Source organism: Nothobranchius furzeri, chromosome 16 (genome assembly GCF_043380555.1).
Source record: "Nothobranchius furzeri strain GRZ-AD chromosome 16, NfurGRZ-RIMD1, whole genome shotgun sequence".
In the NCBI taxonomy this organism is placed as follows: domain Eukaryota; kingdom Metazoa; phylum Chordata; class Actinopteri; order Cyprinodontiformes; family Nothobranchiidae; genus Nothobranchius; species Nothobranchius furzeri.
In genome coordinates this window covers 57,666,339-57,692,562 of record NC_091756.1, presented here as the reverse complement: position 1 = coordinate 57,692,562, position 26,224 = coordinate 57,666,339, and the positions used below count along the sequence as shown (strand labels likewise).

General features: G+C 41.4%; 1 protein-coding gene across 9 annotated transcripts in view; it reads left to right on the top strand.

Annotated features, from left to right (window-relative positions):
• Positions 1-26,224, top strand: part of mcf2l2 (MCF.2 cell line derived transforming sequence-like 2) — a 123,965-nt gene that overhangs the window by 8,452 nt on the left and 89,289 nt on the right. For 5 of the 9 annotated variants that reach the window (XM_015962280.3, XM_054749621.2, XM_015962275.3 and 2 more), the window contains exons 2-6: positions 17,172-17,255; positions 23,399-23,513; positions 23,887-23,992; positions 24,085-24,198; positions 25,821-25,937. In XM_015962280.3, coding sequence (XP_015817766.3) covers positions 17,172-17,255; positions 23,399-23,513; positions 23,887-23,992; positions 24,085-24,198; positions 25,821-25,937 — 536 coding nt within the window. Of the gene's footprint in view, positions 1-4,028; positions 4,253-11,934; positions 12,156-17,171; positions 17,256-23,398; positions 23,514-23,886; positions 23,993-24,084; positions 24,199-25,820; positions 25,938-26,224 lie in introns of those variants that run through there. The other 4 variants (XM_054749623.2, XM_015962278.3, XM_015962277.3 and 1 more) reach the window with 4 other exon arrangements.

Here is a 26,224-nt window from a genome sequence, read left to right as displayed (position 1 = left end):
AGTTAGCATTCCACCAAAGCTGTTTTTGTCCACATAAATGTAACAAACATCCGGTCACATTACCTGTGAAGCTTTATACCGTAAATCCTCTAATATTAGCCTGTATTCAATTAACGGCCGGGTATCATATTTTGGCCGGTGTTGGAGTCGGCGATGGTGAATAATGGCCGTTTTTTTATTGTGGCTGGGTGGAATGTGGTAACAAGCAAGTACGGGGGGCGGTTGTGTCATCCGTCTCACTTTTGATTTGCCAGCGATAGACCGCGAGGGTAACTTTAACCATGCGGAGACGAAGAGGAGGCGAAAATTTGATATCAAGTTCAAAGAGAATGTGCCGATTATGCTGCAGAACACTCTGGGGAGCAGTAGCAGGGGTTGTATGAACTAGTCGACTAGTGGACTTCACTGCTCTATAGTGACTTGTTATGCCTGTCATCGACTAGTCGCTGTCACGTGATAATGACCGGCAAGATGCAGCCCTCGGAAAAGACAGCAGCCTGCTGTCAGCAGGTGAAAGCTCCTGAGTGTCGGGAGGCAACGCGGTGTGCCAGAGCGTCGGTACTGACACCCGCCGTAAAACAGACATTTAACCAAATCGTGACGTTTACCCTCTTGCAATTTAACCTTCCCCTCACCCCCATCCTAACCTTAACCTGCTTGCTCATGCAAAGCTCTGATTGTTGACGCGCTCCAGACATCTGCGTCCTGAGCACGGCCACAGTAACATTATCAAATCAGGTGTCGCCACCTCAAAAACTAATTTAACACGCGATCGTTCATGTCGGCTCATTTCTTTTTATGTTTTCTGTCTTTTATTTGTGCCTGATGCTTTTCGCTGCTGTGGAGCGGGGCGCATCACCTTGTCCTCCGGTGACGCACCTCACCGGTGCGCCGGCGCGCACCCTGCTGTTTTAGCGGTCGGTAGATCTTTTAGAACTGCAGTTCAAAGGTAACTCATGAGGTGAATATATATGAACCCAGGTAGCAGTTTTTCTTCAGGACTGAGAGGAGATGCAGGAAGATAATAAACAGAGACAGGACAGAAAAATAGTCAAATAAAAACAAGTTAGTTTTTGTACCTGGTAGTTGCAACAAACAGACACCATTGAAGGTAATCAGAAGTGAGGAATAGAAATTGAAACAATTATTTTAATGTTTAGAGCAGCAGGAACTCCGAGAGGCTGCAGGCGCATCAGTGAGTTTGCGGCCGTTGCGCAGGGGGAGGGGGGAGAGGGCTGAAGCAGAAACTACCGTTGTTAAAAGAAATGTGTTTAACTTTGAAAATGTGGACGCAATTTTAATTGTCAAAAACTCCAGCGAACCAACCGAACTCAAATAGAAATTGAGGCCTGCCTCTAATTCTGGCCCTCCTCCCAATAAAGGCCTGGAGCTTGATGAGCTTGAGTAAAATACAGGCCCGGGCCTGTATTAGAGGATTTACGGTATCCACGACCTCAGCACACTGCAGGAAAGGACCTGGTTAGGTTCGTCAGTATCTGTCTGCATCAGGTCGAAAGCTTTAACAGCTAACTGTACCTGTCTGATAGTACTTTAAAATAACATGCCTGACTGAAATATTTAAAATGATCCCTTACTCTATTTCTAATATTTAGACCCAACGGGCCACTAACATTTACACGTAAATGGAAAATGATTTGGATAAATGCTATTGTTCAAGAAATATGAGTGATGTCTGTTCTGCCCAGGGCTATGCAATGTTCATAATTTAGGGATAAAAAAATGTGTTGTAATTCATCTTTAAGATTTCATGCAGGCAAAGGTAATTCCTATACAGTGAGTTACTTTTTATCTTACTTTGAAGGTGTAGACTTTTGTCACAAGGCATTATGGGTAGCAGAAGCCCTTTGTCATGAGAGAAGAAACGTTTTATTAAGAGAAGACCTGCCTCTCAATGATTAACCTCATCTTTGTGTCAAATCTTATCTACACCAGTTATTACCTACAGTACACTGTTCTTTTACTGATTTTATTGACTTCTCATGGTTGGTTCTTTGTGTTTTGCTCTAGTTGTTTTATTCTTTTAAATTATTCTTTTAACCTTATATGTTTTTACCCCTGTACAGCACTTTGGTCAGCTCACATGCTGTTTTTAAATGTGCTTTATCAAATAAATGGAATGGAAAGCATTGACTGTAAGTTTATAGAACGTTCTGGTTAACTTTGTATGTTTTTTAGGATTTAGCTTAAAGTACTGTACATTAACAGAACAATGATCCTAACAGTCCAATTAATGTTTTAAATACTTAGAAAATGACAGTTATTACTGACAAAAGCTAAAGTTAACAATTTTAAGTTTCAGTCAGTAGTATTTGTTGTATTTATTAACATGATAAAGAGCAAATCATTTGTTTCTTGTTTGTTCTTAGTTTCACTCGTCCTTTTCACCGAGCTTTGAGTCACTGTCACGTTCTGAGGATGTTTAGGACCCAAATATGCAGATACCCAGATGACAAGAGGCATAAGTAGATTCAAAGTAAAAATCCTTTTATTTGGAGGATAAAGAACAAAAAGTAATCCAAGGCAGCGAGCCAAAGTCCAATAAGTCCCGGGGAACAGGAACACCCAAAGCTCTTCTTAGAGCACAAAAACCTGGAGACAAAGCTCAACCAAGAGCACGAAGACCTGAAGGCAAAAGCTCACAACAGAGCACGAGCAACGCTGACAACATACAACAATGAACTGACACCAGACACAGACAAGACAGGGCTTATATACACAGGGAGAAGTGATTAGGGAAAATGGCGGCAGGTGTGTGGAGTGAGAGCTGGAGGGAAGACAGGTGAACCTAATAATCAAAATGGGCAAACAGAAACAGAGGAGGGCAAACTAAACCTAAAGGCTGCGGGAAGAATTAACACACACACACACCTTCACACAGACACAAATGCACTAATATAAACAGGAATGGGGAATGGACAAGCACACACACACAATGAACTGGGGAATGGACACACACCCACACACAGCTGGGGACAAAGAGGCTGGAGCTGCAACTTGGGGCACAGAGGATAACTAAATGAACACTGGACCTGAGGGGGTGATAAAAAGGTCTACAAACAGAAGACATCATATAGAGACGCAGACATGACACATGAGGACGCTAGAGGACACAAAAGGAGCACCTAGAGAACAAATGGACGACAAAAGGAGACACATGAGATGAGACGCCGACACAGACCATGACAGTCACGTTTGTAATGACTTGTAAACTGACAAGTGGATTATTAAAGGAGCAAGACGCTCAGCTTCCTGGCTCATGAAAACCGAGTTTGGCTTGCTGTTGAACTGCGTTAACATACACGGTGTATCCAACACGTAGCGATAACAGTACAACGTCAGTTGATCCTCTAATCTATGATAATGATTGGCTTGAAGTGGAATGAATAACAAAAACACTTTATGAAATACAGCTACGAAGTTGAAAACAGTTCTATGCAAAATTTTTGCACATGTGCAGAACTTATTGCAATGTTTTGTAAAAGTGCTTTTGGTTAGAAACCTCTGTACAAAACAATAGATGCCTTATAACATGTAGCACTGTATTGTTGAGCTAAACTAAACTAAACTGAACTAAACTAAACTTGTCAAACCATCACGCATCTCAAAATTGATCTCATTCCTCATAAACATCTCTCCGTCAGTTTTTTTCATTCGATCATCTGAGTCTGGGTTGAGGGGTAGGGTTATGATCACACGTTCTTGAATGAATGCTTTAATGCAAATTTATGTATTAATTTATTTAGGAAAGCCAGTCATTCATCATGTAAATGAAGAAATGTGTGTGTGTGTGTGTGGGGGGGGGGGGGGCATACAGTGTTTGAGACACATACACAGGATATTTGTGCAGACTGGAGTCAGAAGCGAGCTGGTGAGTGAGTCACAAGGTGGCCCAAGGAGGCTCATACCCCTGATCTGACGTACACACACAGTATGAGCTCACACACACAGTCACACCTCCCTAACCCAACTCACTTTGCCTGCCTCTGTCTCACTTGCACACTAAGAGGAGGAACCCTGGTCCTGTAGTGCCGAGGAGAACCAGACTGTCCTGATGACTGAACTGTAGTGTCACTGGACCTGCTCGTGTGTCTGTGTACATCTATGTAGTTATGTGTGTGTGTGTGTGTGTGCTGCTCTGGTTGAAGGACTGGATAATGGTGTAGCCGTAATTCCCATCCTCACCTCGACACCGTGGACAAAGTGAAGTGTTCCATTATGGGATCAGTAATATGTAAGTGATGACCATATGAGATGTGCATGTGTGTGTGTGTGTGTGTGTGTGGGTAGAGAGAGTTAACAGTAACTAGTATAACTTATGAGGACTCATTTTCATTGACCACATCCCTTTCATCAGTGAGAGGTTGCATATACTGTATATAATGTGTTTAAATACCAAGTGTTGGATCTGCGATCATACTTGGTTATTACTGACTTTAATGTTGTTACAACCTGCTGGTTTACCTCAAACTGAATAAAACAGCAGCAAGACATGTCAGAATAGTTGTAAAATCACAACTCCAGTTTTTAAAAACACATTTATTCTTTATTTAAAATTTTTGTTCACATTCCAAACGTTCTAACTTTCAGAACTCTGAACAGAACTAAACCGTTATTTTAAACATGTTTTGGCAGATATATTGCAGGAATGTTACTAGGACTGTGTAGGACCAGACCGGTGCTCTCAAAAGAACAGCATAAATAAAGTTTTTAAGACATGCAGCTAAAGAAATTCTGTCTGAAATTGGAACATAAAGATAGAAACCTAGCCTCACACCTCCCTGGTTGAATGATCTGCTGCTAAATAGATTCACAATCTGCTTTAAATTAGAAAATATTTTTTGGCTTCATTAAATGTCTAAAATGCATGATGTGTTTGCTGTGTAAGAACCTGCAGCTCAGAGATAAAAGTCCACTAAAGAGTCAAAACAAAAAGGGTTGGCGTTCTGCTACTGCAGCTGTGTCCATGCACTAATGAGGAAAATAACCAAATGTATTCATGAGAAATCTAACCTAGGGAAAAAATAAAGGTAGTTTCCAGTAGAAACCCGTTTATGGAAACTGTTGGAATCCTAAAACACTCCAAAAGACTCAAAACTTGTTAAATATTCATTTAGTTGTTAATTAGAAGTATTTTTATGACAGTATTATTGTGTTACTTTAATTATTTACACTGATAGAGATAGAATAAAATGTTTGTTCTCAGCGTTTACCACTACTGCTTGCTGCCAACAGCCTTCTGTTTTCTTCTGACGCACGTGGCTTAACAAGAGACAGGCTGTTGGAGTGAAAACACAGCCTGTGGCTGCCGAGCAACTGTTAAGATATTATTTTGGGGGATGTAATGCCTGAGTAAACTCTCACTTCTCTGATTTTAGACTTGAAGAAAACCCCTAGGTCTAATAATGTGCTGCTTTTACTTAGCAACACAAGTATTCGCTGATGGGAAAGGGCTTGAGAAATGCAAATAAATCAGGCTGATTAATGTTGGCTTTGCCATTGTCGTGCCATCAGGGGGGTAAAAATCCACTGGTGGAATAACCTGGTTCAGTATATTCAGGAAGTCTGACCTCTTTCTCTGGGCACATAACGTTTAAAGTCAACTTCACTAGAGAAGCCCTTTGTAATGATTATTTCGGATTATAACACAGTGGCTCGGCGGTATGGTTGTCTGCCCTGAGACTGGGAGATTGTGGGTTCAAATCCATGGTTGGGTCGTACCAAATAGTTTAAAAATGAGACCCAGAGCTTTCCTGCTTGACACTCAGCCTTGATGAGTTCCATTGGCGGGTTAAACCAAATCGTTCCTGGGCTGTGTCTGCAGCTCACTGCTCCCCCAGGGGATGGGTCAACTGTGGAGACATAATTTCACCGGCGCGTGACGACTAATGGGATTTTACTTGACTTTAACTGCATAATGGGCCACTCTGAGCTTAACATGCAGGCTGAACATGAAACGAGTCTCCTACACCTATCTCCTGCATTAGCTTCTGGTGAAACTCTAGGAATTGAAGAGCCTGACAGATCTACGTCACACTGTCACTTAACACTCATGGACTCACCCATCTTGGTTAACGACGGGGAAGGCTGTTGTTGCTTTAGCGTCCAGGAAACAGCAGAGAACTTCTCGGCTAGTAGAAGCTCATGAATACGTAGATGCCTCATTGAGCGCTGGATAACGTAAGGGCATCACCGCCATATTGGATGGGTCTTCTCACTCTCTAAAGTCAATGCACAGTGGGCAACTGCCTGTTTTTGTGTAGCCTATGGTTGCAACAACTGGCTGTGCTATTGAAAACAGATCTCGTGGGATTACTATTGACTTTTTTAGCCTACCTGATGAGATTTTATATTTTAATTCATTTAAATTTGTTTTGTTTATTATATTTATATTTTAATGATCATGCCATACTATGTGTCTGGTTTTGTGAAAAAGCTTGTCAAAATGTATTTTTTTAGTTGGGTAAGCGCCATCCTCAGTAAGTAAGTAAGTAAGTAAGTAAGTAAGTAAGTAAGTAAGAAAGTAAAGTTTATTTATATAGCGCCTTTCACAGATATAAATCACAAAGCGATGTACAACATGAGTAAAATCAGGGCAAATATCTCAAACCAATAAAAACATCATAAAAACAATAACAGTGACAACAATAGTAACCAAAATCAGGAGTAAAAACAAAGTCAAGGTGTGAACAAGAACAAAGCCATCTTTTAGAATATTTAGCGGGGGAAAGCCTGGATGAAAAGGTGAGTTTTAAGATGTTTTTTGAAGACCTCTACAGATTTCAAGAGACGGAGATTTGAAGGTAGACTGTTCCAAAGTCTGGGGGCAATAGACCGAAAGGCCCTGTCCCCTTTGGTTTTTAGTCTGGTTCGAGGAACAGCCAGGAGGTTTTCAGATGTGGATCTAAGGTTCCGAGAGGTGGTGTGTGGGGATAAAAGCTCAGATAGTTAGCTTGGAGCCTGGTTGTTAAGAGCTCTATAGGTCAGGACTAAAACTTTAAACTGTATTCTATATTCTACCGGGAGCCAGTGGAGGGACTGTAAAACTGGAGTGATGTGAGCTCGTCTGCTGGATTTGGTTAGGAGTCTGGCTGCTGCATTTTGGATGGCTTGAAGGCGTGAGAGGGAGGTTTTGCTGAGACCAGTAAAAAGAGCGTTACAGTAGTCTAAGCGTGATGACACAAAGGCATGGATGATTTTTTCCAGATCTGCAGTAGAAACCAGTTTACGGACTTTTGAAATGTTTCTCAGTTGGAAGAAACAAATCCTCAGTAGAAATGTGTACACTGGGGATGAATGGAGACCCATCTAAGATGGGTTCAACAGGCAGTTCCAGTCCACGGGGCGTCTGCGTATATATATATATATATATATATATATATATATATATATATATATATATATATAGATAGATAGATAGATAGATAGATAGATAGATAGATAGATAGATCTGTGGTAGAAGCCAACCGTTAGCATTAGCAACTCCACCACACAAATTAACTAACTTAAGCTTCTGTTATTTGTTGAGATAAAACATAAACTTGGCAGAGTAAACAGAGTCAGTGGTAGTCTTATTGCTGTTATCCAAGACGATCTTTCACTCCAGGCAGCAGGTTAAAGGAATTCCAGGAATGCTAGGCCTTTTAATTAGGATCAGAGTTTGAGCATCACTGTGTGAACCCCGTGATTTACACCTTCAGACACATTTATTTCTGTTTTCATCTTTCTGTTGAGGAATGAAAAAAGCTCCAAGAACCTCATCAGTTCCTGTCACACCAGAGATGAGAGGTCCAGTACGTGTATAATTTACTTCCGAAACAGGCAGCCTGTTGAACCTGTATTTGAAGTTGACGTCAAGAAGCCCATGCGTGTGTGTATGTGTGTGTGTGTGTGTGTGTGTGTGAGGAAGAATGAGAGGAGACCTGCTATCTGCAGATCCTGTCATTAGACATCCTCTGATTGTTTACTTGTTCTCCCACCTTCTTCCTGAGAACCAGTGGAAGCCTAGCTTACCCCCCCCCCCCCCACACACACACACACACACACACACAGCGCCGACCTTGAGGAACAGCCACCCAAAAATAACCCAAGCCGTGAATTCTGTACTGCATGTGAGCTTTAAAAAAATGTTTTTGTGTTGTTGGTTTCCTGGGTAACAATGAGATTAGTTGTGTTTCAGGACAGAAACACGAAACAGAAAAGCGAGTGATGATGTGAAAATATGTACAGAAGGAGGAGGGAATGATGGAACTCATAGTTCTTCAGTTGTGGTTTGCTATTTCAAGTTCACAGATCTCTAGTAACAGGTTACAACAGTATTAGGGCAGAGCATCACCAATGAGCTACACTCGATGCCAACTTGTGCTCACATCTTTAAATTGCCCTCCTGTGTTATCTTCTGTGTTCCCATCAAAATATACATGAAGGTTCTTGGTATTCTGTTGATGGTAGACAACTTAAAACATCCCAGGATCTATGAGAGGGGCTTCATCACGGTCAATCCTTTGGTCCACAGGCTGGTGCGTGTGGTCGTACAGCATTGGGCAGTGGTTCTGTCCACCAGTAGTGGCTTTGGGCTCTGGTGTTACTGCCAGCTCCCTTCTATATGTCTTGATCAGGTATTGATCTGCATTCATCTTAGCAGCTATAAATGAGCCACCCACATCATTTTTATACGAATATAGGACTTATGCCGTCCCCTATTGTGTTCTACACATGGTATCAGGTGTTGTTTGATAAATGACCCACACCTGTATAGCACCTTTCTGAGTCAGAGGACTCCAAAGCACTTCACACTACAGTGAATCATTCATCCATTCACACACACATTCACACGCCCAAGGACACAACAGCAGAATTCTCTTGTCGGGAGCCGGGATTAAACCTGCAACCTTCCGATTACTGGACAACCCACCCTACCTCCTGAGCTACGGCTGGAATATGAAGTTATTGCAACAATGACAGGGAGAAGTCCTCAGACATGGGGCTCAGTTGACTGTTTATTCAAGAGAAATCAAATTTGATCTCACCAAAGATGGTGGATATATTTAAAAAAAAAAAATTAATAGGAAACTGAGAACAATTTAATGAATTTAAACAGATTTTTTTATTTCCCCTGATGTTTTTTAGTTCTCACATTGTGGAAGAGTAATGAACACATCCCTCCCCCTAAACACACACACACACACACACACACACACACACACACACACACACACACACACACACACACACACACACACACACACACACACACACACACACACACACACACACACACACACACACACACACACACACACACATTCATAAGCATCTGGGAGTACAGTAATGTTTACACTCCCTCAGGAAGTAGTCTCTAAAACACACGTGACAACTAAATAAGCATTGTGTTGAAAACAATCTGAGCAAGTTCACATGCTTATCTGCATAGGTTTGCATGTGCTTATTGTGTGTGTGTGTGTGTGTGTGTGTGTGTGTGTGTGTGTGTGTGTGTGTGTGTGTGTGTGTGTGTGTGTGTGTGTGTGTGTGTGTGTACAGATACTCTTAAAGGGAAAGATCCTCAAAATCAACAAAGGACAACATAGAATAAGCTTTTAAAAACACTTTAAAACACAGATTCAATCAACATAATTAACATTGTTCACGATGAGGGAAAGATGGGGCAAACAAACCCCACCATTGGACATATGTTGCACAAAGTCTGTTTATAATCTCACCTGAAACATCTTAGCATGGATGAGTACTCAACTGGTTTTATTCAGAGCCAAACAGAAATGGTTCTGATGATTGTAAAGGTCTGCGATGGGCTGGCTCTCTGTCTAGGGTGTACCCTGCCTGATTGCCCATTGACCTCTGGAGATAGGCACCAGAGCCCACCCACCCGCGACCTTACGTGGACAAGCGGGTTCAGGAAATGGATGGATTGTAAAGGTTCCTGGCTGCTGATGCAAGTTTTAACAGTGTTTGAAGATCATGTGACCTCTAGTGGCCATTAGTGGAACAGCATGTGATGTATTGACGAATAAAGATCTGGGACTTCTGTAAAAGGGTTTACATTCTTGTTTAATTTTTCTGTCTGTGGCCAATTAATTCAATTCAATTCAATTCAAGTTTATTTATATAGCGCCAAATCACGACAAGAGTCGTCTCAAGGCACTTCACATAATAAACATTCCAATTCAGGTCAGTTCATGAAGCCAATCAGAAATAATGTTTCCTATATAAGGAACCCAGCAAATTGCATCACTAGTCACTGACTAGTGTCAGTGACTATACAGCAATCCTCATACTAAGCAAGCATGCAGCGACAGTGGAGAGGAAAACTCCCTTTTAACAGGAAGAAACCTCCAGAGAATCCTGGCTCAGTATAACACACACACACACACACACACACACACACACACACACACACACACACACACACACACACACACACACACGACAAAGTAATGTGTCTATAGTTATATTGTGATGTCTTAGTAAATATTCTATTTGGTGAGAGATAAACTTTATTGTATTTATCCTAGTGGATCTATAATTAAATGGATAAACTAGTATTAGCACATCCAACGTCAAGGAAAGCAGAAAGTTATTATCAGGAGAGGGATGATGTTTAAGTGGTTAGCAGCAGTGTGCTAGATGATGGCCCCCTCCATGAGGCCACCACAGCTCAGCAGAACATTGTTGTAGCTTCTTCTGGGGAGAAAAACACTTAGAGAGAAAATAAAGTTAACAGCTGAAATTGCAGAAAATAATACAGTTAAAGAGCAGATTGTAGAAGAAAGCAGTAGAGTGTGAAAAGTGGTCAGTGTATCCTCCAGCAGGCTAAGCCTATAGCAGCATAACTACAGAGATGACTCTGGATAATCTATCCTATTTAGATGGAGGCGTGTTGGAGGCAGGGCAAGGGAGAGCCGTCTTTACCGACGATAATTATAATACAGTTCTAGGGTGTGGTATGTAGGGACAGCAGTAGCTCAGGAGCAGCAGGTTGTCCAGTAATCAGAGGGTTGCAGGAATGATTATTCTGCTGTTGTGTCCTTGGGCAAGACACCTAACCCATCCTGCCTGCTGGTGGTGGTTGGCTGGTGATGCCTGCGCTCATCAGCCTCGCCTCTGTCAGTGCACCCCAGGGCAGCTGTGGCTACATCGTAGCTCACCACTATCAGAGTGTGAATGTGTGTGTGTGTGAGTGGGGGAATGATACACTGTAGGTCAGGGGTCACCAACTCCGGTCCTCCACAGCCACCACCCTACACATGTTAGTTGTTTCTTTGATCCTACACACCTGATTGAAATGAACGAATAGTTAACAGGCCTGCGCAGAGTTAAACGCGCTATACAAGTGCGGGTCATTCATCATTTATTCTCCTCTTTCCATCTGAATACTCACTGAAACACGTAAACCCAGGTTTCTTCTTATTTGACTGAAGGGAAACTTTGTGGAAGGAATTTTAGGCTGTAAGGTTTCCTGTTCACTTTTCTCAGCCCAACATAACCCGTAGAAAAAATACAACTCAACACACGCTCTTGGCCAAGCATGCCATCTTGATAAAAAAAGAAACACACAGGATTGCGTGCGTGCGCGAGCACTCACACACACACACACACACACACACACACACACATGCTGCCGCTCAGATGAACTTCACTTTTCTGTCTTTCCTCTTCCTTTCTCTGTCTTACCCTAAGAACCCATCCTGCTTCTCTGGCTGGTGATTGGCTGCTTGCTGCTCAGAGTAAAACTGTTTTGCAGCAGGACCTGGAACAACTGACCACAGACACATGTAACTGTACAGTTCCCAAACAGCAACTTCTCTCTCTCTCTCTCTCTCTCTCTGTGTGTGTGGGCGTGTGTGTGTGTGTGTGAGAGAGAGAGAGCATTGGATTGAAATATGACTGAGGGTTTGAGATCAGTTCACCCGTACGTGTGGACTAACTACAGATGATCACAATGAAAACATGGCTGCTGTTGGGGGATTTTGCACATGGATGCTGTTCTGACCTCAGAGCTTTTGGATGCAGTTAGAATACGGCTTTTATATGGAATCACTGCTTTTCCTGAGTGGACTCCCTGCTGTGTGTGTGCCTCGGTCTGGGAGGTGTTACCATGAAGAGTGCCAAACATGTTATAGGTAACGCTCTCTATTGCTCCGAGACCTAAGAAGTGATTTATTCGGCTGTAGTTTTAATCTTCTATCCTGTTTAGAAGCATAGTGGAACTTTGTGTCTCAGCTGATGTCGGAAGATTTTCCACAAACTGAAACAAATCTGGAAAGGGTACACCTGGCCAACTGGACAGTACAGGTTTTATTTATCTTTGTAATGATAAAAAAAAAGGGATAAAAGGTAACAACACATGAGCTGACAAAGAAAATCCAGTCTGATGACACACCAGCTCTGTCGGATAATCCAAAAATCCTCCTCTGAAAGCTACAACTCTGTGTTTCGGCCGTCTCTCAGACCGAAGCCTTCTAATCTTCTTGAGAATGAACCGACCTTTTCAACAAAACTGTATTGAGGCATCACTAGTTCACTAGGAATGATATTTTCAAACGAACAAAGCAGAAGAAAACCCACTTTGATGTTGCTGCTTGAACATCTTTTAGAGCCCGTTTATCTGAAATATTACAGCTGCTTACAGTTTTTGGCTGGCTGTGTGAATCGTTGCCAGATGAGCTATAGGAATGCCATTTGTGCTTATTTGTTGGGTGATTGTTGTGCTTTTGGTGTAATTAACTTCATCTGTGCCTTATTTTTTTGTTATTTTAATCCGAGTCTTCCAGCTCCAGCAGAGCTGAATGTCTGTGATGAGAGTTCACCGTTTAGTCCCAGCTCCGGTTCAGGAGGAGTGAAACAGTTTGTTTAGAAAGCCCCCCCACTGTGTTTAAAGCGTCTTTGTGGCTTTGCCCCTCAGGTTCATCTCCACAAATAACAAATAACCTACCATCTGTCAGCTTCTCAGATCACACTGTTTCTGTTCAGCTCTGAAGAAGTCATCCATCACGTCTGTCTGAAGTGTTCCTTTCTACTTTGATGTTCAAACCGGAACGCCCCCTTTCATCCGCTCTGGTTGCATAATAATGTGTACCTCATGTTTCTGGAGTCTCAGTCTAAACCCAGTGTGTGCCGTAACACTCTACTGGGCCGCTTTTTCTCTTGAGTTGAGCTTTTTGTTGGGATTGGTTCAGACTTATATTCAACGTCGACTGTCTTTCAGTTAAAAGTTGGTGAACTTGGTTTTCTGTTCTTTCTTTTGTCTCCTTGTGTTCCAAACTTTAAATTAGACCATCTAAACTTGAAAGCCCATCTCTAGACCTCTGATTCCAGTAGGTATCTCTCATGACATAATTAACAGTAGAATCAGGTGTTTGTTCTTGTGATAATAGGAGTTTTGCCCTGTCCACATGTAGCCGGGGATCTGCCAAAACGTAGATATTTTTCTACGTTTTGGCCTGTCATCCACACGAAAACAGAGTTTTTTCACACGAAAACGGATCTTTTTAAAAACTCCGGCCAAAGTGAAGATCTGCGTTTTCTCCGTTTTGGGTGTCTGCGTGTGGACGGACAAAACCGGAGTTTTAAGGTCCGCAACGTCACTTTCCACGACAAAAAAATGCTGACATCACGTGTGCGACCTGTGTTTACACTAGCCGACAGCATGGATGCCCTTAGAGCTGCGCTCGCTTTATCAATTGTCCAAGCGCTTTTTGCTTGTTTGTTTTTGCAAGAGGAATTACTGCTCCTTGTGGAAGACCACAGACGAAGGACGAGGTTAAGAACGGGGGAAGTACTGCCGCCTACAGGTCTGGCATGTCCTTAACAACGTATTTATCCGGGTACGTGTGGACAGAGTTTGTTTTTTAAAACAAGGTGGTGTGGATGCAAGTTTCTGGAGGGGCGGATATTCGTTTTTAAAAACCCTGCTACGTGTGGACTAGTTCTAAATGAATCGGCATGTAATGGAAGCTTTGTGTGGAAGAACCTTGGGATGTCAGCAGACTCAGATATGAACAGAGATACATTGATTACTGAAGGCCACAATCAGCTGCTCTGCTGTTCTTCTCCTGACCATCTCCGACCCCTCTGCCCCCCCCCCCCCCCACACACACACACACAACCTATCCATTCGGGTTTCAGATGAAAAAAGTTGAATCAGGATGAATATGTCTTTTATTCTCATTGACAGAGGATGTTTTGTTCACTTCACACTGCAACTACAGATTCCTTATATCCACACGGTTTAATTAATCTGTTCTTAACATCTCATCTGAGAAGGGTTTGTTCCAGTCTTCTAGATATATCATATATTAACTCCAGAAGAAAAAAAAAGTTGCAGCCACAACAGGGAGACTGTGATGCATTAAGGCATCGTTAAAAAAAAAACAGAGTAGTTGAAAACTCTGAAGAACAAAATGTCTTAACCAACTTTGAGGCGTATGCGAAAGTAAAATGCTAGAAGAGTGAGATTGTTTTACTAGAAACATCTCAAACATTCATGGGGTTCACAAGTTCAAATCCTGGAGCAGCCGGTTTGCAGTTAGCATGTTCTTCCCGTGCAGTTGTGAGTTTACTCTGGACTAATGACTGTTTTTGTGTCTCTGTGTGTCCTCTTTGAAAAAAAAATTATGCCGCCAACTTGCTGCAACGCCGTGGTGACAGGCCTAGGTCAGACCGTGGTGGTGATGTAGCGAAATCGTGTACTTTATACTAAATATTATGTGATCGCAGTATGAAGGGGGTATGTGCTTTATAACTGTAAAGCACACTGAATTGCCTCTGTGTTTGAAATGTGCTCACAACCACCTTCCTCACGATCCACTGATTTCCCTCTTTCCTATTCACTCTCTCTCTTTCTTAACATTTTTTAAAATCACAATTGTCCCGCTCTGAACTTGAGACAGTTCTCCACACCTTCATCTCCTCACGCTTAGACTACTGTAACTCTCTTTTCACGTGTCTAAGCAGAACCTCCCTGAACCGTCTACAGGTGGTTCAGAACGCCTGTGCTCGGCTTCTGACCAAGTCCTCCAAACACCCCCACATCACCCCGCTTCTCCTCCAGCTTCACTGGCTGCCAGTCAACTTCAGGGTTCATTTCAAGATCCTGGTTCTGGTCTATAGGGCCTTACATGGACAAGCACCATCTTACAGAGGTGATCTTCTCAGTCCCTACACCCCCAGCAGGTCCATGAGGTCCAGTGATCAAAGCCTACTGGTTGTGCAGCACCAGGCTAAAGACCAAAGGTGACAGATCATCTGCTGCTGTGGCCCCCAGACTCTGGAACTCTCTCCCCCTGAGCCTGAGATCAGTGGACTCAGTGGTCTCCTTTAAAAAGCAGCTGAAGACTCACTTATTCAGGCTGGCTTTTGTATGACCTTCTTCACCTCTCTCTCTTTATTCTGCTCTCCCCACCTATTCCACCTTCCTCAGGATCCACTGGCTTCCCTCTTTCCTGTTCACTCTCTCTCTTTCTTTACCTTTTTTTAACCACAATTGCCTATTTTTGCTCATTTGAAATATATTTTGAAACATTTTCTAAATGCTTTTTTATATTTTAACTTTTTTGTTTTTGTGAAGCGCCTCGTGATTTTTATCTTGAGAGGCGCTGTAGAAATGATACTTTCTTCTTCTTCTTCTTCTATAAATAAAGCTGCCTTTCCTATAGGCGGTCTCTGTGCTGCTGCAGATGTACCATTTAATTTGGACATAACTTGGTTTTTATTGCGATGGAAGCTGTGCTTGTTACGTTTTTGTGTTCCCCCCCCCCCCCCCCCCCCCCCACACACACACACACACTTTTTCCAAAGTCAAGTTTTGACCCCTGCACTTTTTACCATCCAAAAACAATATTATTTTATATTAAATTGACTGGTTGAGCTCTAGGACTAAGCGGAAAACAACCATTTGGGTTGAAGCCTGTTTCCCATTAGAACATACTGTAAAGTTACACCCCCCACCCCCCCCTCGTGTCCCCTGCACTTCTAAAGTGAAAATTACGTCCATGGTTGTTGGCACTCAAAGCCTTTTTTTAACAAGCTTATTTTATTGAACTAGTGTTAGCAAACTGAAACCTGATTGAAATGAATTTGTTTTCCAACAACCTTCCAGAAGACTGAAATATGTCATTTCTGGTTGGTACATTTTTACTCTGGGGGCAAAAATGGAAATACCAAAGTACTAAAATACTGTAAGTGCACATTTTGGAGGTCTTTCACATTACCTTCATGTCTCAGTGACATGATTTCTGATCAGAGAGACGTTGAACTCCGCTGAAGTCAGACATCCCTTCTTAAATGCACCGAACATGAAGTGAGTAGAGACTCGGTGTCTGGAATAAAGATAAGTCAGTCTTTTGTGCGAATGTTGAACATGTTTACTCAGAATATGGTGTTCCCTGAACTAGTCCTGAGAGGAGCTACCTCAAACACTGATACGAGTTTTCTGGCGGAGTCGTCTTTTGATTAAATTTGATGTTCTCCTTTTTGGTCTCCCCCATAAATCCCTCCATCGGCTCCATCTCCTCCAAAATGCTGCTGCACGGATCATCACTCGTACCCCCTATAGAGATCACATCAGCCCTGTTCTTCAGCGTCTCCACTGGCTGCCTACTGAACACAGAATCTCATTCAAAATCCTGCTTCTCACCAACAAATGTATCCACTGTCTCGCCCCTCCTTACCTCTCCGATCTCATCCACGTTGCTGTCCCATCTCGCTCCCTCAGGTCTTCCTCTGCCATTCACCTCGTGGTTCCTCCTGCTCGTCTCACCACCGTTGGAAACAGAGCTTTCAGTCGCTCTGCTCCTCGGCTCTGGATCTCACTTCCTCCTGACATCCGAAACACTGACTCCCTCCTCTCATTCAAATCCAAACTCAAAACTCACCTGTTCAACATGGCTTACACTCTCTAGCCCACAAACTCTTTACTCTGACAATTATAGCATACTTTTTGTAATTTAATTGTTTAAATGATCTTATTCTTATTTGTGTGTAAGTTTTATCATGTTTTGTGATGTGACCTTGGGTTTTGAAAGGCGCCTATAGATTAAATGCATTATTATTATTATTATTAACTTCTCTGACTACGTAATAGGATACTAATAGTGGATGTTTGTTTGTGTAACTGATCGGTGTGTTTCTTCTCGTAGACGAGATCATGCAGCAGGACATCAGGCCTCTTCTGGCTGTGGACATCATAGAGCAGCTTCATCGCCAGTTTGCATTGCTTTCAGGTCAGTAAAGACTCGTTTGTCCCATAAGCTGTGCCTGGAATAGTAGAAATATCAATCTTTAAACATTTTCTAAATGCATTTTTTATATTTTAACATTTTTTTTGTTTTTGTGAAGCGCCTCGTGATTTTTACCTTGAGAGGCGCTATAGAAATGATATTTTCTTCTTCTTCTTCTTCAATCATCATAAAATGTGTGGTTTCAGCAAGCTTTATTTATAAAGCAATTTAAAAACAGCCAACATAGACACTGAAACATTAAACAAAGACAACATAAATGCAATGAAACCTAGTAAAACATGTAAAATACACTAAAACTGAAAACAAAGTACACAACTCATACTGAGAACACCAACGTAGAACGATGAACTCCATATGGACTGTGACATGGAGATGAAATTAAAGGTTGAATGTGGAAAAATGTAATAAAAAGCTGGGTTTATGTTTACAATGTAAACTACATGGTGGCACAGTTGTTAGGACTGTTGCCTCGCAGCACAAAGGTTGCTGGTTCGAAACTCGGCTGCAGCCTTTCTGCGTGGAGTAGCGTGTTTTCCCCGTGCATGCGTGGGTTTCCTCCGGCTACTCCGGTTTCTCCCACAGATCACAACGTGCCCTATAGGTTACAAATTGTAAGTCGTTTTGGATAAAAGCGTCTGCCAAATAAATAAACATAAACAAATAAACATAAACATCTACCAGCCAATAGAGGGCACTGTTGCGGGATGCCAAACAGTCCCCTCAGTACAGTGAGGCTGGCACTGTGGAAATGGCGGACTCGGCAAGTCAAGCGAAGGTGACGAATCATTTGCTGCTGTGGCCCCCAGACTCTGGAACTCTCTCCCCCTGAACCTGAGATCAGTGGACTCAGGGGTCTCCTTTAAAAAGCAGCTGAATACTCACTTGTTCAGGCTGGCTTTTGTGTGACTTTCATCACCATCCTCTCCTTATTCTGTTCTTTCCACCAACTCCACTTTTCCTGGGATCAACCGATTTCCCTCTTTCATATTGTCTTTCCCCCCCCTTTTTTTTTTACATTTTTTAATCGCAATTCTTTTCAGATTTCAGCCATATTTTTAATCTTTTTTTTATATTTAAAAATGTTTGTTTTCTTTGAAGCGGAGGAGAAGGAGCGACCATAAAAGATCTAAATCCAGAGTGAGTTTAGGTGAAGCCTACAACAGATGAAACCAAATAAAACATGTCACTCATCGGCAGTGAATCTGGTATCCCGACGACTGGAAACCCTGTTCTATTGTTGCAGCTACAACCTCCACACACTAGATGTCGCTTTGGTGTTCGTGTTCCGTATTCAACCTTTAACTGTAAAAAAAAAAAGATATATATATTTTCCCATGCATTTGTGAAAGTAATGAGAAGGTGCACAACAAAGTCCATTTAGCCCCAAGACCGTCTTGTTTGATGCAGCTGTGGGGCCAGGACACCATCAGGTGGACGGTGAATAAAACATTTTTGGGGTTGATGTCCAAGACACTTCCCAAACCCTAATCGTATGAGAACTTGTGGTCAGTTCTGGCAAACTTCAAGCATCATTCATGAAAAATGGGCAGACATCACCTCACCTGACACACTGTGGAGTAGAGGTCGACCAGTATTGGGTTTTTCTATACCAGTGCTGATATGGGGTCATGGTCAGCTGATGGCCGACGTGTGCTGTGTGATTGAAAATAATCTTTTAGAGCATTTATTATGCCACGGTTATCCAGGAACATGAATTTACTTTTTCAATAAATTCTGCATTCGCATTGGGCTGCTCTTTTTACTGGTCTCAGCAAAACCTCCCTCTCACGCCTTCAAGCCATCCAAAATGCAGCAGCCAGACTCCTAACCAAATCCAGCAGACGAGCTCACATCACTCCAGTTTTACAGTCCCTCCACTGGCTCCCGGTAGAATATAGAATACAGTTTAAAGTTTTAGTCCTGACCTATAGAGCTCTCAACAACCAGGCTCCAAGCTACCTATCTGAGCTTTTATCCCCACACACCACCTCTGGGAACCTTAGATCCACATCTGAAAACCTCCTGGCTGTTCCTCGAACCAGACTGAAAACCAAAGGGGACAGGGCCTTTCAGACTATTGCACCCAGACTTTGGAACAGTCTACCTTCAAATCTCCGTCTCTCTAACACTGTAGAGGTCTTTAAACATCATCTAAAAACTCACCTTTTCATCCAGACGTTCCCTCCCTAAATGTTTCAGAATGATGGCTTTGTTCGGGTTCACACCTTCACTTTGTTTTTACTCCTGATTTTGTTTTCTACTTTATCACTGCTATTGTTTTTCTGATGTTTTTATTGGTTAGAGGTATTTGCCCTGATCTTTATCATGTTATACAGCGCTTTGTGATTTATATCTGTGGAAGGCGCTATATAAATAAACTTTTACTTACTTACTTACTTACTCGTGGATGTGCCTGACTTAAAATTGGCTTTACTAAGGAGGTATATTTGCCGATGCCGATATATAAAAAAAGCTAAATATCATTCTAATAGGTCGGCCGACCGATCTACCGATCTACTCCTACGGAGGAAACTCGTTTCAGCTGCTTGTCTCTGGGATCTAATTATTCTCATCCAAACCTGGTGATCCGAGGTGAAGGTGGGAGAGTTGGAGGCACTAGTGTCAGGAGTCTTGAGCTGCACCTTATTTAAAAAGCTGTTGGGAGAAACATTAAAACATGACCTGTTAAACACTTTTGCAGGTCTGAAATGAAGAAAAAAAAATGTTTATTCAAAATAAAGTTAAACTGAAAAGACAAAACCTGAACTATGCTGCAACGTGCAAAGTAAAAAGAAAAATAAATTGCTGTTATGCAACTCAGTGTTGCAACATGACTCTGTGCTCCAGCCAGGGAAAGGATTTCTCATTAAAAACAGAATAACACTACACAAAAACATAAAGCACAAATCAGTGTACACTGTAAAGTGGAAGCGGCTGTTTCTGTCTTCTGATACATTCGGTATCCTCAAGCATTACTGCTGAGATGACCTGAAATAGGCATCAGCGCTGTTTTAATGCGGATATTATTGAAATGCTCGTGAATAATGTTTCTATGCATCCTTGTACATTTATTCATCCACTGAAATTAAACGTCCAGCCAGGAACTTTCCACATGCCACCCCAGTTCTGCTGGGTGCCCTCAGACTTTCCAGATGTTCTTTAGTGTTGAATCAGCAGCCTGTGGCGGTTCTGCTGAGATGCCTTTCATTCCTTTTTTTTCCATTCTCACAAAACAGTCAGAAGAACTCACTCAGCATTTTTATTCACAATCACTGGAGGACAAACAAGCCCAGCTTTCACCAAAGTTTTGTGTCTAAAGTTTTGGTTCTAAACGTGAACGGGACGCTTCAACTTCTGTAAACAAGCCTTCTTTTTTGTTCCCGACTCCATCCTGGAGTCGATGTAGTCCAACACAAAATCACTTACATATACAATAATGCACAAATATTTGTTTTAACTTTGGGTAGAGTAAACCTGCCTTCTGGTACATGTCTAGTGGCATAACTGTGTCCTTCAGAGCTGAAACTGAGCCCCAGATGAAGAACTTGTGCTTCTTTAGTTATGTTCCTTGTAATTTTAACAGAGATGTTGTGAATATATCGGTTACCTTTAGCCATGACAGTGTTTTATGCATCCAGTTCCCTTTAGTCCTGAATGTGCACCGAAGTGCACATCGAGCTGCTCTATTTTGTTTCTACAAAATTAAAACTGCTTAGCGACTGTCAAGGTCACCGTCAACTACTATGCTGCTATTCTAATGCCATTTTTTTACATGATATGGTAGCTGCTGTTCTGTATATAGTGTGCTAGTCGGCATATATTACTTTCTATTATTTTGTCACTTAGTAGTGTTTTTGTTACTTACTATTGTGTTGTTAGTTACTTACTATTGTTTTGTTACTTACTATTGTTTTGTTTTAGGGGACCTTTATATTTAGAGGTATTATTGTATTGTGCACCAAGGGAGTGGCACTCCAATTTCGTTGTATCCTGTACAATGAAAATAAAGGCTATTATTATTATTATTATTTTGGACTATTTGTGAAGCGTTTATGTGCGTATCTGAAGCACAAGGCCAAATCTATGAGCAGCTGTGACAATACAGATGTTTGTAGAACCTCCACCAGCATGTTGAGAGGTAGTAAATGAGCGCATCTTCTAACCATAGAAAGACCTGTACATGTCCGGTGCACCATTTTACTAATAAGACTTGTCCATGATAACTTGTCTATTTAATAGGGATGTGTATTTTTGAAATTCTGGCGATACGATACATATCACGATACAGGGGAGACGATACAATATATCACGATATATTGCGATACATTCAGTCAGACGTTACAAGCAATTTTTTTTACTGAATTTATTGTAAGAATGTTCAATAAACAGTCCAAACTGATACGTAACATGTTTAACATGAGGTATCTGAACCATGATGGAGGGATTTGCATTTCAATGGTGGAAACAAAACCCGTTGCACACTGCTGCCAACTAGCGGGTGGCGATTGAATTGCACAAAACGAAAAGAAAATACACAAATGTTTGCATGTAAATTCTTTCAGGAATTATGTACACGGCTTTTGAATATCAATGTAATAATGACAGGAAAAAATATCACGATATATTGCCATATCGATATTTCCGATACACGGCTTTTGAATATCGATATAATATTGCTGGGGAAAATATCACGATATATTGCCATATCGATATTTTCTTACATCCCTACTATTTAAGTACCCAGAAGCCTGGTTTGTAGTACTTGCTCAACACATGTCTGTGGCAATCAACTTCAATTTGGGCTCATCCGACAACATGAACCTGGTACCAAAGACAACACTTTTTGTCTTGCCAGCATTAAGCACCAACTTGTTATTTTTTACCCCTTCATTCACCAACTTGAATTCCTCCAGTAAGACAAGTTCCTCAGCTGTCGCTTACATCGCAATCTGTGCCTTCTTTAAAGCCATTGGCAAATAGTTTGTATATATGGAAAACAGGAGTGGTCCCAGGCAAGAACAAGACTGGCTCATGTGACATGATGAACCTTCAGCAAACTTCTAAGAGCTTTATAATTCAGCTTGATAAGGAGATAAGTAAATCTGTTAGACAGGGTGAACAAATCAAAAGAAAAAAAAACTTTTACATGGTTTTCTTTAGAAGTCATAAACAGACACCCCCCACTCCTAGCTTCCCTCAGCTCAAGGGCGCCCTCTTGTGATCTTATGTGTTGACTGATTTATTCTTGCCTTAGCTGAATGTGCTAAACAACAACATTGTTGTGTTAAAAATTTGACATCTAACAAATGTGTTGTCCACCTCTTCTGGCTTGAAACCTAATGCTGCTGCTGAGGCGGTGAGCAGAAGGGAAACTTTTATATAAGTCTAGTAACATACCATGCCAAATGCTCACGCAGCTCCAAGCCATGCTCAAATCAAATCAAATCACATCACTTTTATTGTCACGTCACATGTGCAGGTACACTGGTACAGTACATGCGAGTGAAATTTTTGTGTGTGAGTTTCACAGCAACAGAGTTGTGCAAAATACAATAACGTAAAAACAAGCAAAATATAAAAATGGCTAATCTAAGTAATAATATATATAGTATGTAAGGTATATACATTCCTAAATGTGTGTGCTAAGTATTTTATTTTTTATTTTTCTACGTGTGTGCATGTGAGTGTGTGTATAATGCGTACATACATATTTAACAAATGAATAAAGAAAACAATAAAATAAGAGATATGAAATGTACAGAGGTTGGTATGTGCAAAACAGTGGCATTCATGTACAGTATGGAGTGTGTAATGTTGCAGTTTCAGTAGTGAGGGTGAGGTGTCTGCGAAGTGTTCAGTAGTCTGATGGCCTGATGGAAAAAGCTGTCTCTCAGTCTGCTGGTTCTGGACCGGATGCTGCAGAACCTGCTCTGGGTCTCCTTGATGTTATGTCTGCAGGCTTTGCCTGCTATTATATTGTAGCATCAGTTCATCTAAATTTGAAATATACTTTTATTGTAATTGCTGATTTTGTTTTTGGAGGAATTTGAATGATTGATTCACAGTGAATTAGAGCTTTTTTTCTGGAGATCAACATGAAGCGTGTTGTATGGGTTGTGTTTCAGGAGGGCGAGGGGAAGACGGCGCTCCCATCATTACCTTTCCAGAGTACTCAGGCTTCAGCGAAGTGCCAGAGGAAGATTTCCTCAACGTGGTTACTTACCTGACCAGTATCCCCAGGTACATGTGCATGCACCCTTCACAAATGATTTCTCTTTTCTAACCGATTCTCATCCTTTAGATGAGAAAGACGGTTACACTCAAATATGAGCATCACATACCAGACGGAGACTTACAGTAGATGTTAGCTGAAGGAATACCGTTGAACAGACATTTTGCCAGTAGGAATATTGAATTTTTATAAAAGCAGTCAAGTGATGCTAATTCTAAGTGAGACATTTCCTAACTACACAGACTATGGATAAAAATCATCACACCATCAAAACCTCATTCCTACATGCTCTAAATTTTACAGGAAGCAAAGATCTGTCAACCAGTTTGCAATGTGTTTAGATGCAAAATGTCTCCTTGAATACAATAATAAGTAGCTTAGTCCTCTTGTGTCCAGCTTGGATGCTGCCAGCATCGGCTTCATCATCATCATCGACCGACGGAAAGACAAGTGGAGCTCAGTAAAGGCCTCCCTGTCCAGGATTGCTGTAAGTGTTCTAAGGAGTTACATCAGAGCCCAGCACATTCATCCCATTGCTGCAAGCGGTGGTCAAGTTTCCAGATGGTCATGTTTTTCCAGAGAGCATTCCCAGGGAATCTTCAGCTAGTGTTGGTGCTGCGGCCGTCCAGACTCCTCCAGAGGGCTATGGCCGACATCGGGCTGAAGCTGCACAAGGATGACTTTAAAATGAAGGTAGTACCCCCAGGGTCCATTTCCCTCTGAGTCATTAAATGGAAGAGAATGAAGCACAAATTTGTCTGTGTTAAAAAGTCTCTGAAAGATAAAAACACATTAGTAAATACATTATCGTGGACCGGACACATGAGTGTTATGGTGGCAGGACACCACAGAAAAGCGCTACACCCTCTGTTGTCATGACGGGGAATTGTTTTGCAACACTCCACTGCCTGTGCAGAAATTTGCATGTGAAAACCTTTCCGATGCTTCATGTGTGTGTCTCTCTTGTGGAGCTCATGGAGAAGCATAAATCAGTCTTCAACCCACCTTCCCTGCTGGTGGTGGTCAAAGGAAGCAGTGGCGCTAGTGTTTGGCAGGCCTCACCTCCGTCAGTACGTCCCAGACTAATGGGGGGTTTGTAGAACCCTAAGAAGGTGCTATACAAATACAGGCAATTTACCATAATTGAAACCAAACAAATTAGAACAAATTATGGTGACATTTTACAATAAGGGTCCCTTTATTAGCGTTATTTGCATTACTAAGCATTACCAAACAAAGGGTCCTTTTACTAACGCTCTCGATATTGGTAACTATTAAGTGTCCTATAGGACTACTGTAGGGAGACACCTATACCAATACCAGTATCGGTATCGGTAAAAGTTAACCGATGCCAAGAACCGATACCAATGCAGTTGCCTAAAAGTGGCTTCACTGTAACTTGTCATTTCTGTTCACCAATTTTTTTTGTTGCGATATTTCTGTTAATATATTTTATTTTTTTATCTACCTCACAGTCTTTTCCTGTTGAACACAGAGAAAAAAATAAAACCTGTATTCCAATTCATTGCATTTTTTTGTGTGTGGTAGAAGTATCGATATCGGTATTGATGAGTACTCAGATTCAAGTATCGGTATCGTATCGGTTTGGAGAAAAGTGGTATTGTTGCATCCCTAGATAGGACAAAGGGCCAGAGGAAGGTGTCTGCTTAGTAATGCATTACATAATGATTAAGCAGTTGCTAATACTTAATTAAATAGTTTATTAATGCTCAATAATGTTAACACAGTAATGTTAATAAAGGGGCCCTTATTGTAAAGTGTTACCCCAAAAATGACTAGAATGGATAATAAGAACAGGATAAGTATGAGACCCTCAGAAATTTAGATGAGAAAATTTTACAATCCTCAAAAAAGATATCTACAAAAGCTCTAGATAATTCTGTTCACAGAAAGGGAGAGAGAAAAAAACACTTTAGGATAAATAAATAGTACATACTTCTTTTTTAAACTACTATTAACAGGAGAGAACATGCCAAAGCACAATAAAGAATCATTGATGACAAAGGTGAACTAGTTAAAAGCAGAAGGAAACAACAACATACCGTATGAATGCACAGAGCTAAAACACTGATGGATCAGGAAACCTCAAAAGTCGAAGATCCAGCTGGGAATAACGAAGGACTAAATTCTGATTAATGACTCAATAGGACTAAATGGAAACATCATGTTTGACATCACAACGTTGGGCCAGTAAAGTGGTAACTGAGGACATCTAGTGTCCATAAAGAGAAAAAAACATGAATTAATATGTTAATCAATCAGAAGTTTTAAGAAGCTTACTTTCTTTTCCCCAGATTGTTATGCTGAACTCTCTGTCAGACCTCCACAGCTATGTGGATAAAAGCCAGCTGACCCGGGATTTCGGAGGAATTCTGGAGTACTCTCACAGCCAGTGGATTCATCATCGAACTGTGAGCAACTGAATACTGGAATATTAGAGAACAAAGTATTTTTCACCACATTATTGACTTACATCAGATTATTGTGGTTTGACAGATGCCTTTGACTGTTTATCCTCTACATGGAGTTCATTTAAAAAGTTTTAGCTCCTATCCATAGTTTGAAGTACATGTTTTTTTTCCCACAAAAATCTTGAAAAGTCAACGATTTTTGGGTTATAAAGGATATTAAAACATTTGGTGTTAGCATTAGCAACAGCAGCATGCAATCTTCATGAATACTTTTGTTGCTCTTTACA